The sequence below is a fragment of the Syngnathus floridae genome, chromosome 9, assembly GCF_059516105.1.
Source record: "Syngnathus floridae isolate MCC-2025c chromosome 9, RoL_Sflo_1.0, whole genome shotgun sequence".
NCBI lineage: Eukaryota > Metazoa > Chordata > Actinopteri > Syngnathiformes > Syngnathidae > Syngnathus > Syngnathus floridae.
Genome location: NC_142421.1, coordinates 2,103,867 through 2,118,868, shown reverse-complemented (window position 1 = coordinate 2,118,868; position 15,002 = coordinate 2,103,867). Strand labels below are relative to the sequence as shown.

The window sequence follows — 15,002 nt, the reverse complement described above, 5'->3', positions numbered from 1 at the left end:
CTTTGTGTTTGCAGTTAGAAGAAGTGATGGAAACAGAGACATACAAAAATGCCAAAGTCATTCTCGAACGCTTTGATCCAGATGCCAAGAAGAAAGCTGTGGGTGATCCTTTTTTTTTTGCCTTTTCATTACATTTGCATGTGTTCTTATTTGTCCGTTGATTTTTACTATTTAGGAGCTGGAATCAACTCCGGTGCGACCTCAGATGACCCCCAGGCCTGGACAAGGTACCTACCTAACGTCTGTTGCACAAATATGAAGCTTACCATATACCATAGTTAGTATTTTCATCAACTCATATTATTGTCAGACATTCGCCAACGTGGCGTGGCGACAAGACCTCCGGGCACACCCGCCGCCATGGTGATGACTCCCCCGCCAGGTGTTCGACCCACGCCGGGCCCCGGGGTCACACCTTTGGGTGAGTGAACATCAAGCAGCTATTCAGTTACTGGGAGTCCGAAGACACTTAGACACGTGTGGTAGTGTCTTCCTTCGTCTTGCTTTCTCTACAGAACATGTCCCTCTCTCAGCTCCAGGCGGACCGCCCGAGAGAGTCGCCCTGTCTGCTGCTGTCTACCAGGGGGGAGTAGCCCGGACTCCCACCTCCCCGATACCAGGTGTAGGTAAGCTAAAACGACTGTCAAAGCCAAGAATGGAGCACTATGTGCCGAGTGGGATGATGTAAATATTGATGTCCAGGCATGCATCCTCCTGGTCCTCCACTGTCGCGACCCATTCTGCCCAGAGAGAGGGGCGCTTTGGACCGAGTGGTTGAGTACCTGGTAGGAGATGGACCGCAGAACAGGTATTAAAAAAAATCCTCGACATAGATATTCACCAGCAATCTGCTAATTGTCCGCAGGGTGGTGCTGTTTAGTCGTTGAATCAAATCCTCCGCTCTGCTTCCTCAGATATGCCTTAATCTGTCAGCAGTGCTTCTCCCACAATGGCATGGCCCTGAAAGAAGAGTTTCAATACATTGGTATGAACAGCAAAAGAAACATATAAAGTGTAACTTTTCATTGGAAATGAAAAAAAAAACATGCAATTTTGACACTGTACATCAGTCACATTTTCTGGTCCAAAAAGGCTTAAGTTTGTTTGAGTTCACCTGATGTTGATTATTGTGAGTTAGCTGTTTTTGTCGTGGGTCTTGCCAGCTTTCCGCTGCGCCTATTGCTACTTCCTGAACCCCGCCCGAAAGACGCGGCCGCAAGCTCCCAGGCTGCCGGAGTTCAGCTACGAGAGGAAGCTGCGCACCGAAGTGCCATCTCCCGTACGGACACCACGCTCGGGCACTGACACGGAGGACAGTGCGCCCCCTTCTGGAGGTAAATACAATCTCAGTTGTGTATCCTTAACCTATTAGCATAAATGCCTTAGCAGTTTTTACTTACTGTGACAACATCAACACGAAATACCAACGTAGTTGCCGAAAAAAGTTTTATCCGTAGTAAGTTGCCGCACTCTTCAGCCTCATTGTCTTCTCCTCCCTCCAACTTCTAACCTCCATTTGCTTCTCGTCGTGCGTGCTTTAATAACAAGAGCGTCTGACCCACATTGCCAAGCACTGCGTTTTAACGCTGTGATCTTGCCTCTAGCCAAGGCGCCGGCGCCGTGGAGTTTGGTCCATAGTTTCCCCGTCCAGCAGAACCCTCAGAATCAAGCTCGACAGAGTCCAGGTCCATCCTCCCCATTCCCCACGTGGTCCTCCTCCTTTCCTCCCTCCCTCCCTTCCTTCCTGTTCCTCTTATCTGCCATCACTTCAGTTAATTTGATCTGTGAGGGAACAACCAGATGGTGGCAATAATAACACGGCTCACTGCGTGCTTCAATTATGTTGAGTCATAAAAGACATTTTAATTACATAATTGGATCAGTTCACATGACAAATTCGTGTATTTTGTGCACAAATTGCGCCTGATGGTTTGACACCCATTCAGATCATTTTCAGGAGGGGACCTTTTCTGATCAAGGGATTTTTTCTTGGTGTTTATGCTACAAGCCACTTGGTTAGGCACACCATCTTATTTCAATGGCATGATGGAAGTGTGGAAATGATATTTTCAGAATCTTGGATGGAGTTTTTGTGTTGGATCTCATCAGAAAAAAAAGTCTCCAGTTATTGGACTCGTTAAGTCAAAAGTTAGTTCATAAAGTTGTGTTGGAAAAAGATTTCATGCCTCCTCCTGCAATTGGAATTTTCTGAAAGGTTGTCAACTCTATAAGTACACATCAATGATATTTTATGATTCACTTTGATTGAAATACTGTATTTCCTGAAATCGTGGCCACACTTCTAATAAAGTGATTCACAGCCCCAAATCGTCACCATAAAATCAACTTTTTTTTTTTATTTAAATACCCGAGGCCGACTATTTATACAAATATTGTATTCCTAATGTGTATAATTGCCTTAAATCCAACACTTCACTTTCAAGCAGTCTAACAGCAAATCATTTTCAGTTTTCATCCTTTGAGCAATAATTTTTTCCCAATTCGGCATGCTCCTCTATCATCACCTCACGCTGCCTGTCTGCTCGCTGACCTCCGTGGCGTTTCTCCTCAGACGAACGAGAGACGGGCGAAGGAGGCCAAGATACCGCTGAAATGGCGGAGGCCGAGAGCCGTGTCGAGGAGAGTGACAAAGAGGAGTGTGAAGAGCAGGTTCAGGGAGAGGAAGAGGAAAAGGAGGACACGGAAGAGAAATACCAAGACGTCCCCGCTCATCTGTCGTAGCTACGCAGGAAAAAGCTGTTTGAAGGTATTCGCCACCACAAACAAAAGCTAATCGGCACATTATTTATCTGCCCGTATTTATTTATTCAGTCTTTGCGTGTGAGCTGCTATTTAAAGGCAAATCGACATGGTTGCGAATGTTAAGACCAGGAATCTGAAACATGCCTATGTTAGTAACCGGAAATCCGGCCCATGAGTTTTGCAATATTTGATTTTTGTGATTATATTCAATGCGTTAATTTAGCAGTTCCAACGCCAAAATGTAAGATTTATTCCTTTATTTCCTAAAATAGTCGGCACTGCTGTTTATTTTAATAGAAAATGAGCAGGATAATAAGAAGACTCATCAGAGGTGACTTTAAATGCCACTTGTCGATTTTTAGAAGTGTTTGCCAAATGTCTTCTCGACTGCATTTGCACTGACTTTCCTAGTATTTGCTCGGCCTTATGGACCATGGCAGATGATGAGGTACTGTTAGTTTTAGGCTCTCTCTCTCTGGCTTCCATGTAGCTGTGTATAGAACGGATTTGTATTCCCTTGTTTACACTCCCGCTCGCGTGCAACTTTTCATTACCATTGTAAGTAAATATAGATGATTGCAAAAATATTTCTTCCTGTGATTTTTATCTTTAATTTTCAGTACACACGGATGTACTGTGGCACAGTGGTTGGGAATCACTGCTTTAAAGTCATTTTAGAGCTGCATGCACTTATTGCTGAATGACCTTAGTAGTTATGAATTTGAAAAATATTCATATTTAAATGACCTCAAGTTTGTTGCTCTGCTAGATTAAAAAGCTCCATTCTCCGATTTTCAAGACGCTGTGGCTGCTAAAATGAAAGTTTCTCAGCTACGATGTGAGTATGCATGCTATCGTTTGAATCATTGTTTCACAGTAATTACAAGTTTATTTCCAACTTGCTCATGTACAATTTAAAAAATATATCAAAAACAACAACAATAATATGTGAGCTCAATATGAACTTCATAGGCAAACTGAGTTAAATCAAATCAATTGTGGCCGCACAATCAATCACGTTGCTGGCAAAATGCTCAGCAACAACGCAGCCTCAATTTTCTTATTGACAATCCATTTATTCCTTTTTTTATTGTTAGAGTATGACACAAATTGGTAGCCGGTTAGCATCTGTCAATCACATGGCAAACAGTAAATAATATTGTTTGTGAATATTTGCAAACATGTATAGTACTCATGTATTTGATATGACAGGATTAAAAACAAAACAAAATAACAAAACCAACAAAATTCATTTCAAGTATGACCAGCGTAGATCGCGAGACGCGACGTTAGCCGTTAGTGCTGGGGTGTGCAAACTCCATCCCGGTGGCCATTTCGTGGACCGTGATTTGTTTTTTTGTTGGCCCACACAGCAATGACTTTACCATGATTGATAAAAAAACATGACAAATAACGTATTAAAAAAAAAAAAAAAACACTTCCTCATTGACTCAACCTCTCACAACCCCCAAATCAATCCAAAATGTCCGCTCTGATGTGAGACGTGGAGGTAGATGTTCACAGCGTGTTGAGCTCGATGAGTCGACCGGCAAATACGGCAAGCGTGCCGATGATGCATACGGCCATGAAGACGCACAGCAGGATGTGATCCAGAACCATGGCCACAAACTTCCACTCCTCGGACGCCTGCAACCATAGCAAAGATTTGGTGAAAAATACAAAATACATACTTCCTGTTTGCCTGCCTAGTGGAGGTCTTTTGTTCTTACATTGTTGGACTCCTCGTCCGACTTCATGGTCTCTGCGATGTATTTGACGCCTTCGATGGCGCTGCGGACATCGGGGTTCTTGATGATGGGCGACTGGTAGGCGACGTTGGTGGGCGTGGGGTTACCTGAACCGCACAATCTTCGTGTCAAATCACCTTCCCCTTGGAATGGTCAACATTCAGTCAGTTACTCAAGTGTATTCTAACCTGAGATGTCGGAGATGTCCATGTCAGTGGGAAACAATCGCTTCTGCCGAATCTCCTGGCTGGGACGCTTCATAGTGGAGAAGAACATCATGTTTGGGATTGTTTCGATGAAAACCTGGCAGGAGCAAAAGCAGCACAGAAGATGATGAGGATGTCTTCAGACAGCACTTTTCACCCTAAACGCGCTCACATCAGATGACCTCGCCCTACCTTCCGAATCCAAGGAGGCATGGTGTGCGTGCTGGGCGAGCGGTGGTGCGTGTTAATGACAATGACGGTGATGATGATGGAGGCGATGACGAAGACCATGGTGAACAGCATGTACTTCCCGATGAGAGGCACCGCGCTGGACGTAGACGGGATGAGCTCCACGATGACCAACAGGAACACAGTGAGGGACAGCAGGACCGAGATGGACAGCGTCATCTTCTCCCCTGGAGAAAAAAATGCCCACGACTTCAATGCAGACTTGCACCAAACAAACTAAATCTAACTGCTGATCAAACCCTTCATGTTCTTAAGTATTGTCACATTTGCACACACCCGAGTCAGTGGGCAGATAAAAGACAAGGCCGGTGAGGAATGAGAAGAGCATGCAGGGGACGATGACGTTGACGATGTAGTAGAGCGGCAGGCGCAGCATCAAGAAGTGGTAGGTGATGTCCAGGTAGGGCTTGTCAGGACAGCACGTGTAGGTGACCCAGTGCTTCCAGCTTCGGTAGTCCTTTAGAACCCACTCTCCAGACTCCATGAAGTTGCTCAGGTCAGGACGATCGCTTTCCTACAAGTGTGCCAAAATACACTTAATTCAGCTTTTGGTGCAAAAGCTGCATGTTTTAGTCTGAATGATGCTAAAGTACTGTCAGTTTGGAAATTGGAAAACTGACCTGGTTGATGACCACTAGCAAGCCGTCGTACGTCCACGTGCCGAGCTTCATGCTGCAGTTCTGCAGGTCAAAGGGGAAATGGAGGACGATGATCTCGCAGTAGCTCTTGAATATGGCGGGCGGGTTCCACGTGATCTTGCCAGTGTGCTCCAGTAAAACTTTCGTCTCGTGAATAATGGCAAAATCGCCGTCGGCACTGGGAAAGATGACAGAAAGGACAAACAGCAGAGCATTGCCCATCAGCTTCACCTTGCTGTATTTTTCAGTATTTGATCTTATACAACTCTCAAAATGTGTTTACTTGTTGTAAAGCACCAAGTCGGGCTTCCAAATGTCCAAGGAAGGGATTCGGATCTTCCTGATGCCACCGTAATCGTCAGGGTTCCAATTCAAGTTCACGTCTGTCCATTGCTACATGTCAAAGTGAAAAGATGTTGATCTTAAAGTGACACAAAAGCTTCATGAATGGACTCATGGTTATATGGTGGAATTCTTCATTTAAATTGACTGTTCAAATATTGTTCGTATCTCTTTTGTCATTGGATATGATGTTTAAATGCAGTTATTAAAATTATTAAAAAAAAAGCAATTGTGCTGATTTTAATATATAAATACCAACATTGAAATACAGCTTGATTTTCTCATTTGTTGTCTGGAAAGAGTAAGTATTTCCAGTACTGACCAGGAGATGGCGATAGCGTGACGTTTGAAGACAATATAGTGTTCTATACTGATTCATCAGCATCCTAAATTTCACAACTAACTTGTAGAAATTTGTTGGTACCAATCTGTTAATGAAAAAAAAACCCAATATAATTTGCTTTGAACTACTGATTAAAATGAGATATTGTGACACCTATTGGCCAATTTGTGTAAATGCACGCAGCATAGTGTGCACGCAGGCTGTTCGTGAACGAGCCCGCTTGATTGGATCATTGCAGCAGCTGATTAGAAGAAAAAGTTTGATGGGGAAACTTTGCCAACTACACCTGCAGTTAGTTTGTTGTGCAACGTCAGTTTATGATTTATAATGTATATTTACATTTTGCAAACGTGTTTTTTTTTGTAGTGAGTAGATCTTTGTGACTTGGTCCTCCTTTTTGTAGATTATATATCGTGTACATGCACATCTTAAACGAAGCAAGCGGAAACTTGGAAAGAAAATGGCACGCAGGCTGAAGTCCTCTAAAAGTAAGTCAAACAAATCTTTTTTTTCTATGTGTGAGCGTTGGTCTGTCCTTTATTGTGGCATTAACTGTTGGAAAGAAAATTAAGGCTCGTATTTTTAATCGCAATTTGTTGCCAAAATAATCTTTTTAGCTTCCAACTTGGGGGAAAAAAACAAAACAAAACAAGAGCTCCTTTTATAGCAATGGCAAAGTTGTCAATGGCCTGGACAGTGATACAGTAATAAAATTGCATTTTCTCCTTTGCTGGTAATTTGCTATAAAGAAACTATGACAAGGATGAAATAGAGAATCAAATGTTTTTTTTCTTCAATTTTAATTGCTGCCTCTAAGCGCAACATCCATGACCGAAAGAGACACAGGTTAAATATTTATTTAGCAAAGTGATGTCGTGTGAAAACAATTCTGTAAATATTGTGAAACAATTAATACTATAAAATAATTGGAATCAACAGAACTATTTTTCAAAGAATGGGCTTGCTTACTTGTCTAAGACGAACATTGCTGGTCACAATCTGGTTGACTTCATCCTGAAGGACAGAAATGGAAATACTCACATTGTAATGTATTCATTATTTTGACGTTGACCTTTTGTAGCCAAAGAATGTCATGAAATTCACGTCCTGAGGTTATTGAGTTGGAAGATAGTCAATAATCTAAAACAACTTTATCTTATAATTGCACAAGTTTGATTCCCAATTTCTAAAGCTTGGGGGTGACTTGCTTACTTACCACTTCGATGAGCTGGATGAGCTGCAGCCCCACGGTGACCACCACCGCTTCGCTAAAATGGTTGACTGGGCGCACCACCTTGTTGTAGCCGTTGAATAAATGATTCACCAGACGCGTCTCGTCCTCCGAGGACAGCCCCCGACCTGCGACACAAACCTCAGTGTGATATGACCGACAAAAAAAAGAAAATCTGAATATCTTCACCCAAATTTATTTTCTCTCATAAAAAACACAAATGAAAACTGCAATATTGCAAATTTTGTGTGCTGGCCATCTGGTGGCATCTCGGAATGTTGAAGTGAGTTGAGGAGTTCAAACATGGATGCCACCTTGTCATCGCAGATGTTATTTTGGGCTCACATTATAGCGCCTGATGTGACTAATGTTCAAGTCCCTGACTAATGTTAGTAATGTTAGTCCCGTCAAAGGCCGAAACCACGAAATACCCCCCCCCCCCCCCCTTTTGCTCAGCTTCCCATCCGCAATCCGAGACCCCCGCGGCTGGGAATACAGGAAGAGTGGGGAATTATCATGACAGACGTGCCGAAACAGGCGCATACTGATGGACTCAGTTGGGATCAACAAGCGGCTGGCCTTTGTTATCGCGGCGATGGAGAAGAGAACTTAATGCAAGCACTAAGAGGCTGCATATGATGAGGCAGCATGTGGCTCATTGCCAGTGATTTCAGTATATTTGCAGAAGTGCTCCAAAGGTAATTCAAGATGGGCAATTTTGGAAACTTTTCATGGGATTTTTTTTAGTAAGTGGCTATCCTTGCCCATAAAACACAAAAGAATGGGTCATGATGCTGTTTAGTAGCAAACTTGTGTGTATACAAATGTGTGTGTGTTATTTGTGGAATCAGCTGCTGGTGCACACACATTTGCTGTGTTGTCTACTCTTGAATGTTTTCCAGAAAGACGGAGATACTTGTTATTCTGTCTTTTGATGTGGCCGCCCCCCAAAATAGAAAAGGGGGCGTGACCCATCTTGCACTTGCAGCTGTCAATTAACAATTGGCCTCCACTTACATTTCCGGACAGATTCCAAGTAAAATGGCACATGGAGGTTTTCCTGACACTTCTATTCCTGGTGTTTAAAATGTTGTGAAATTGTTATCTGGGTGCAGGACAATAGCCATTGGGTTGCTAGCCAATAGCATTATGCTAAAACCATTTTGTGTGGTAACTGCTCACCCCTCCCCTCTCGGTTTACCTGAGATGAAAAAAAGCAACCTCCTGATTGGCTTAAGTTTATATCACAGAATCTTTTTGTTCAGTTTTTCTCCTGAAGATCTTTTGCGTCGATGCTGCAGCAATGTGCTCAGTATGTCAACACCATCTCGTTGCTCATAATACAACACAGCGGTGCAATTTTATTGGAGCATAAAACAACCTTTATAGTTTCCAACAGACAGGCCTCATAGAATATGGGTGCAATTGACAATAGCGGAATAGATTATTAATTACTTTTAGATTGTTAACCACGTGTTTAGGATGAACTATTGGGCCATAAATATTATTGATCACATAAGAGAGCCTGCAAGGGGAACGTCACCTGAGAACAATCAAGCGGGCAGAATCTTGCAATTTGATGTACGCCCTGGTAACGGCCAGCTAGTAAATATTGTTTGGAGCGCACGGCCGACCGGCCGATAATAAAACAAAAAGGCCGTCCGGTGATTTAGCAACTTTTACGGCGTCTTTATCCGCTCGTTGGTGGCAAGAAACACCCGGCGTCCATTTTTCACGCAGCCGGCCCTGCGCGCTGAATCGGAAAATGTGGATGTCATTAATTACGCTTGCCTTGAACGCTTGGGCCACTTGAATAATACCCGTGGAGTACATAATACTGAGATGCAAACCATAGAAGTAAAAATTGGGAATTGATTAAAAACCTCCTCTGAGTAGCCTAATGCTAAACCCACCTTTTCACCTTTCCTACCTCCTATGCTTGACCCCAATTAACCCCCTAAATCAATCGAAAAATGGATCTGCTGAAAACAAAATATTCCACAATATAGGTATGTTTTCCCATTAATAGTAGTTAACTTCGTTTTTACATTTTAATAATATCTGTGAACAGAATTAGAGAGCGACGTCAAACACAGCACGTCCTCTATTATTTTCCACGGAGACTTTGAGTGGTGAGAATTTTTACAGCTTCCGAGTCCCGCCTGCGTCCTTGTCCAAAGTGACTAAACGTCCGCCTTTTCCCGCCTTGTAAATCAGCGTGCGGCGGAGGACACCTGCTGCCCTGCCCTGACGAAATGCCTCAAATATGAACATGGGCGAGAATGCTGACAATGCGGAGCTGTCGCTTTTAGGGAATCTCAAGGACGATGACGAGGGGAACTCACTTGTGCGGAAAACAACAGGTTCAGCTTCCACTCTGTTGAGACACATGCTAGTAAATCTAAATGAGGGTTCTGACCAATTTTAGAAGACTAGTAGCAGGAGTGGTACCTTGATGAATTTTTTATACGAGCCACAGTTCAGCTGATTGTGAATAAAAACATACATAAAACAAAGAGGATTACACATTTGTTTTTAATTCCACTAGCACAATGCTAACATATTATGAGAAATTGCATTGACGGGCTAATGAATAACATCACTGTGGCGCATTTACCATCTGATTTTTAAACACAAATGGTCCAGCAGGACATGTAGGTAAACAAAATTGAGTCATTATGTACCTGCTGCTGCTGCTGCAAAAAAAATAGATATTACTTTACTTCCCTGCAACAGAATACTTGTGATATCTTATTTGTTTATCTGTATATAAACTTCTACTGTCCGGGCCAGCAGTGAGTTAATACTGATGTGCAAACTGTTAAATTTCTTTTTAATGACGTCATTCCTGAATGTTACTTTTGATAGTATGCCATTATGCAGTGCTATTATCGCTCTTTAAAAAAATGAAATAATATTGAATGACAAATGAGATTCCTTTAAAGTGCCTGTCATGGATCCAGGCCCCTCTCGGAGATGGGACTGACATTTCACATGCTCATTCGTGCACTCACCAGCCATTGCGCAGAGGATCCAGAACAGCAGCGTGTCAAAGTTTGACAGCTTCATATCAGAGTTAGACACAAAACAAAGATAAGAGCGGAGGTGAAACGCTCGCCTCCAGGCGACTAAAGTGAAGCTGCAGCAGCAGCAGCAGGAGAAGACAGGAAGGCAGCTCTGGTTTCGAAGTCCACCCCCCACAAACCCGCCGGGACAGCATGCACACCTCACAGCATGCTTGGAGACAGCTGGGAGAGTGTGTGCGTGTCTTCTCAGTTTCAAATTTGGGGTTCAAACCACTGTTAAGGTTTGAAAGTTGATTTTCAAGAGAAATTCAGGGTTTCAAAGTACTGCTTTTCAGACAAGGTTAAGGTTTCAAAGTAAGGATAGCTCACAAAACAAAGTAAAAAATATTTATACAAACTGAAAAATTCTTCAAAAAATGCTGATGAAGATTCATTTCAAGTTCTCTATGTGGACAGGTAAAAATGTGGGGGAAAAATTCTCGGGTATATCCGGAAAGACTCCAAAATTGATTATCTGGCCTGGCATCTGGGGGTTCTAAGAATATTTATCTATTTCCACTGGTGTTTTAAACTTGGCTTTCAAATGAGCTTTTCAAGTCCGAGTTATTTTAATGATCAATTAAGGTTTTGAATCAAGATTTTGAAAGATTGCAAACAAGAGGTGGAATGTTCAATTCAACAATGTGATTATTTACAGTGCAAGTGATGTCATCATTCTGTTGTGTGTGTTTTAGCAGCATGCATCAAATGGACAACAGACTGGGCAACACAACACAGACAGATGATGTGATGGATGACAGACAGACACGGAGGCAGACAGGAGGACAGCTGAAGGCTCTCACTGCAAGAATGCAAGGCATGTGGACACACTCATGCGCACACTGTTAGAAAAGTGAACAACGGAATAGTTCCACCCAGTCACCGCTTTGCTTGCGTACCATATGTGCTGCATTTAAAAATAACATTTGGCTCATCTCACTGGGTAAATGACAGATGGATTGATATTTAATTCAACTCGTGAGTGGAAATGATGAAAATGCATGATAGCCATTTATCTTCACCCCACTTACTTTATGGGATTTATTTTAGTTCTAATGCAAATATGAATTCAAAGTGTGTGGATTTTTGCCATTTTCAACTTCACTTCTTTAAATGTCAATTGTTGCTTTTCCTGCAAGACTTTACATTTTAATAGAAGATGCAGTGACCCTCTTTAAAAAGCCTAATTTCAGCATAAAGTAGAAAATATTTTAAAAAAAGTCATTTATTTAGTGTTTAAAACCTGTACATTTTGAAAACAAACTGAATTTCGAAGGGTTGATTTGATTTTCCAACAAGCTTGAACGCAAACTCCCGACATTCCAACTACTGCCGATAGGTGTCAGTGCAGCACTGTAAAAGCACACCATACAACCAATCTTGGGACTTAACCAAATCAAGCCACCCCATAGTAAGACCACCATCACTGCCCACCACTAGCAACACCCTTGAGTGTGTATTTTGTAACCAAACGCACCTTTTACATCTCTTTCATCGCACTCTCCTAAAATAGAAACACCACGCATCCCCTTTCTCGAGTCCCCCAAGAGTCACCCAACTTGTAATATCCGCACCGATTATACCACAACGCATATTTTAATTCTCCCCATTGTGACTTAGAATATTTCCTCCTAGTCCTTCAATACATCTGTAATATATTGCTGATAATATCAGTCCATTTTGTTCCTTGGCGGCGGCGGCCCCCTCTGACACGGCAGATGCATATCTGCTAGAAGTTCATTTTAACTTTCCTCTGCTGACAGGGGAACTTTCATTATGGTGTGTGTGTGTGTAGGGGGGGTGGGGGGGGTGGGGGTGACGCAACAAAGCTTCCGAGTGTACAAAGCAAAAATGAGGACTTGACTTGATTTTTGCTTGCCTTGCTCAAGACAGAATGGCTTAGCTTTGACTTGAGTGTCAAAATAGGCTTGCCAAATTCCAGGAATTGTATGACTCAAAGCCCCGAGAACCCAAACGAAATTCTCGAGATGTGACACTTGTCGTAAAGTTCTGCCTTTTATGGGACAAACACGCCTAATGGAACGCGCCTGCTGGCTGATTGGAAGCAAGAAGATAATCAGACACAGATGATGTCCTCTGACCTGGACAACATTTGATTTTGAAAAGCGCTTTAGTGCATCACGAGGGTTTAATTCCCCCGTTGTTGACAGGAGGAAGAAACCTCCTGCCGTGTACATGAAATTAGATTACACACAAAATGCAGATTCTTGTAATTATGACTCAAATGAGAGCACTGAGGCAGATGAAAAGATGATGAAAAATGGCTTCCACTAAGAGCAATTGGCGGGGAAAAGAAAGAGAGGTTTTAAGTACAGTATTTTTGCACATTTGGTGAAAATGTGCGGAGTAAATTATTAGTGAATGATACAATTCTGTTTCCAAGTACAATTACCAGAGGGTGCTCCTTTCATTATTTATTGTGAGCCTTGTTTTTTTATTGGTGGATTCCTAGGTTATGTTTTCAAAAAAAGGTTTGGGTTTCAAGACTTAAGGGCACAGCAATGTACCGCCCTAAAACCTCAAAGCTCCTCGCAATGTTTTCGTGTTGCTGCGTCCTTCCCGGCAACAACATAAATCATCATGTCGTCGTCTTAAGACCTAAATGCAGCTTTGTGTTGTCCTCACAAGTCATTTGTAAAGACAAGATAATATCAGCATGTCTCTCATTCTGGAACATTCCCACAGATTGAATTTTCTTTTTTTATGAATGTCACAAGCAGAAGAAAAGTTGTCACATTTTCCACCCACGTGATGAAATGTCATTTTTTTTAGCTAGCTTATGCGCAGCATTTTTTTTTTTTTTTAGTTCACGCTTGAGCTTCTCTCTCTCTCAAAAAGGAAAATCTCCGACGGAGACGATTCCCAACACAGACGTCCCCCTGGAGGCGCTCCAGGTGTGGAGACGATTACTCGCGTCCCTTAATGATAAGCGTCCTTGAATAATTTAATGAGGATTCTGGGTTATACGATTCTATATTTACTTGCGCCGGTAAGCCTTTTAATTTACCTACATCCACAAGGTGCACCTCCCCGATGGCTTAAAATGAACTTCAAACTGAGGAAGACACTGCGTACAGTATATTGGAGTGGTGAAGCAGCATGTGGCTCTTTGAAGGTTATCCTGTTTACGTAGAGGGGAAAAATCTCATAGGCAATACATTCTGAAAGTTGATCAGTGGTTTTCATACAATTATTTGGTTTTGTAAAGAATATAATTTTTTAAAAGCCCTGTGACATGCACCAGACAGGCTGCCAGATGCCCCCCCACCTTAGTACCAAGGTACCAAGCTGACCTTGTTTTGAATAACTTCATTATCCTTTAGTTTTCCCTAAGAGAGGAAAATAATTCAAATTAGATTTTTTTTTTTTGTGAAGAATCAGAGTTCGTATTTTCAGCGCCAGTGACATACAAACCAAATGAGGACAAGTGATCATAAATTAACGTCTCCTTTAACCTTCTCATAGTGGAAAAATGAATTCATAACACTTCCGGCAACATGGTACGGTGTTGCCAATTTGGGCTGGAGCAGCGCCTCCGTGTTCTCTAAAACATGTTTGACTTGACTGTTTCTTTCATACACTCGGAAGCGGCAGTGATGCGACGTGATGAAAGCAGACAGTTATGACAGGCAAACAAAAGGTGGCAGACTGGGGAGTAGCTGCACTAAAGAAGATACTCCGGAAAAAGCGAGCGAGCGAGCGAGCGAGTTGTGGAAGCAGTGGTTTGTGACACGGATGCGTTGTGATCGTCTTCGCCGCCTCGTCCCGTCTTTCCCCAGGGGGGCTTCGCATGTCTCTTTGTTGATCTATTTCGGTCGGCGCGGTGCTGAGAAATGACGATTCGGCAGCGTGAGAGACAAGACGGGCTCGGCTAGATCAATAACCTCATCAAGCCCCCGCTCACGTTCAACATATCGTGTCGCTGAGCTCTGTCCAAATGTCACGGCTTCACTAACTGCCTTGGATCGATATTACATTATATGAAAGCCAAGGCGCATGGAGTAAATACAGCGGCGCCTCGACCTAAAAGCCATCCCGTAAACACGCTCGCAATTCAAAATATGACTTTGGTCTCCCTCGTTCTGCTCGGGTGTAATTCCACTATTAACCACTAGATGGGGGTACACCTATTAGTTTGAGCGTGCCGCCTAACTGAAAACAAGGCTAACAAACTACTTAGTGTGGGTGTACGCCTTAAACGACCTTGAGGAGTTTGATGTGCGTGTTCCACCTCCGCCCCTCCCATCCCCACCATCCTCCCGCGGCAAGCATAATTTCACCGTAATTCTCCCCGATCGGCATTAGAGATGCGAGCCGGGTCGCTTCGCTTGACCCGAGCTGTCAGCCGAGCAGCGTGTGACCAAAGAACAAGAGGGGGGGGAAAAAAAACCTTCTA

The 15,002-nt window shown here is 42.8% G+C and overlaps 2 protein-coding genes across 7 annotated transcripts in view; one reads left to right on the top strand and one right to left on the bottom strand.

The window, feature by feature from the left end:
- lnpk (lunapark, ER junction formation factor) overlaps positions 1-6,769 on the top strand; it is a 45,064-nt gene extending 38,295 nt beyond the window's left edge. For 4 of the 6 annotated variants that reach the window (XR_015860631.1, XR_015860632.1, XR_015860630.1 and 1 more), the window contains 11 exons: positions 15-98; positions 176-227; positions 311-421; positions 516-626; positions 703-808; positions 915-985; positions 1,164-1,334; positions 1,605-1,685; positions 2,573-2,767; positions 3,533-3,601; positions 6,693-6,769. Coding sequence is in view for 2 of the 6 variants with exons in the window: in XM_088385959.1 (XP_088242085.1) it covers positions 15-98; positions 176-227; positions 311-421; positions 516-626; positions 703-808; positions 915-985; positions 1,164-1,334; positions 1,605-1,685; positions 2,573-2,742 (957 nt within the window). In the remaining 4 variants the exon portion in view is untranslated. Of the gene's footprint in view, positions 1-14; positions 99-175; positions 228-310; positions 422-515; positions 627-702; positions 809-914; positions 986-1,163; positions 1,335-1,604; positions 1,686-2,572; positions 3,351-3,532; positions 3,678-6,692 lie in introns of those variants that run through there. The other 2 variants (XM_088385959.1, XM_088385958.1) reach the window with 2 other exon arrangements.
- LOC148392838 (acetylcholine receptor subunit alpha-like) lies at positions 3,672-10,653 on the bottom strand. The gene is made up of 10 exons (XM_088385957.1): positions 10,535-10,653; positions 7,506-7,648; positions 7,259-7,303; positions 5,888-5,997; positions 5,587-5,782; positions 5,243-5,480; positions 4,910-5,133; positions 4,700-4,814; positions 4,494-4,618; positions 3,672-4,410 (listed from the first exon to the last, which is right to left on the bottom strand). The coding sequence occupies exons 1-10, from the start codon at positions 10,587-10,589 to the stop codon at positions 4,282-4,284; spliced, it is 1,380 nt and encodes a 459-aa protein (XP_088242083.1). The 5' UTR covers positions 10,590-10,653; the 3' UTR covers positions 3,672-4,281.
- Positions 10,654-15,002: the final 4,349 nt, after the last annotated feature.

Coding starts and splice junctions, on each gene's coding strand:
- LOC148392838 (XM_088385957.1), bottom strand. CDS start 10,589: ATGAAGCTGTCAAACTTTGACACGCTGCTGTTCTGGATCCTCTGCGCA. Junction 7,649..10,534: donor GATCCTCTGCGCAATGGCTG/GTGAGTGCACGA, acceptor TTTGTGTCGCAG/GTCGGGGGCTGTCCTCGGAG. Junction 5,481..5,586: donor TGCTAGTGGTCATCAACCAG/GTCAGTTTTCCA, acceptor GCACACTTGTAG/GAAAGCGATCGTCCTGACCT.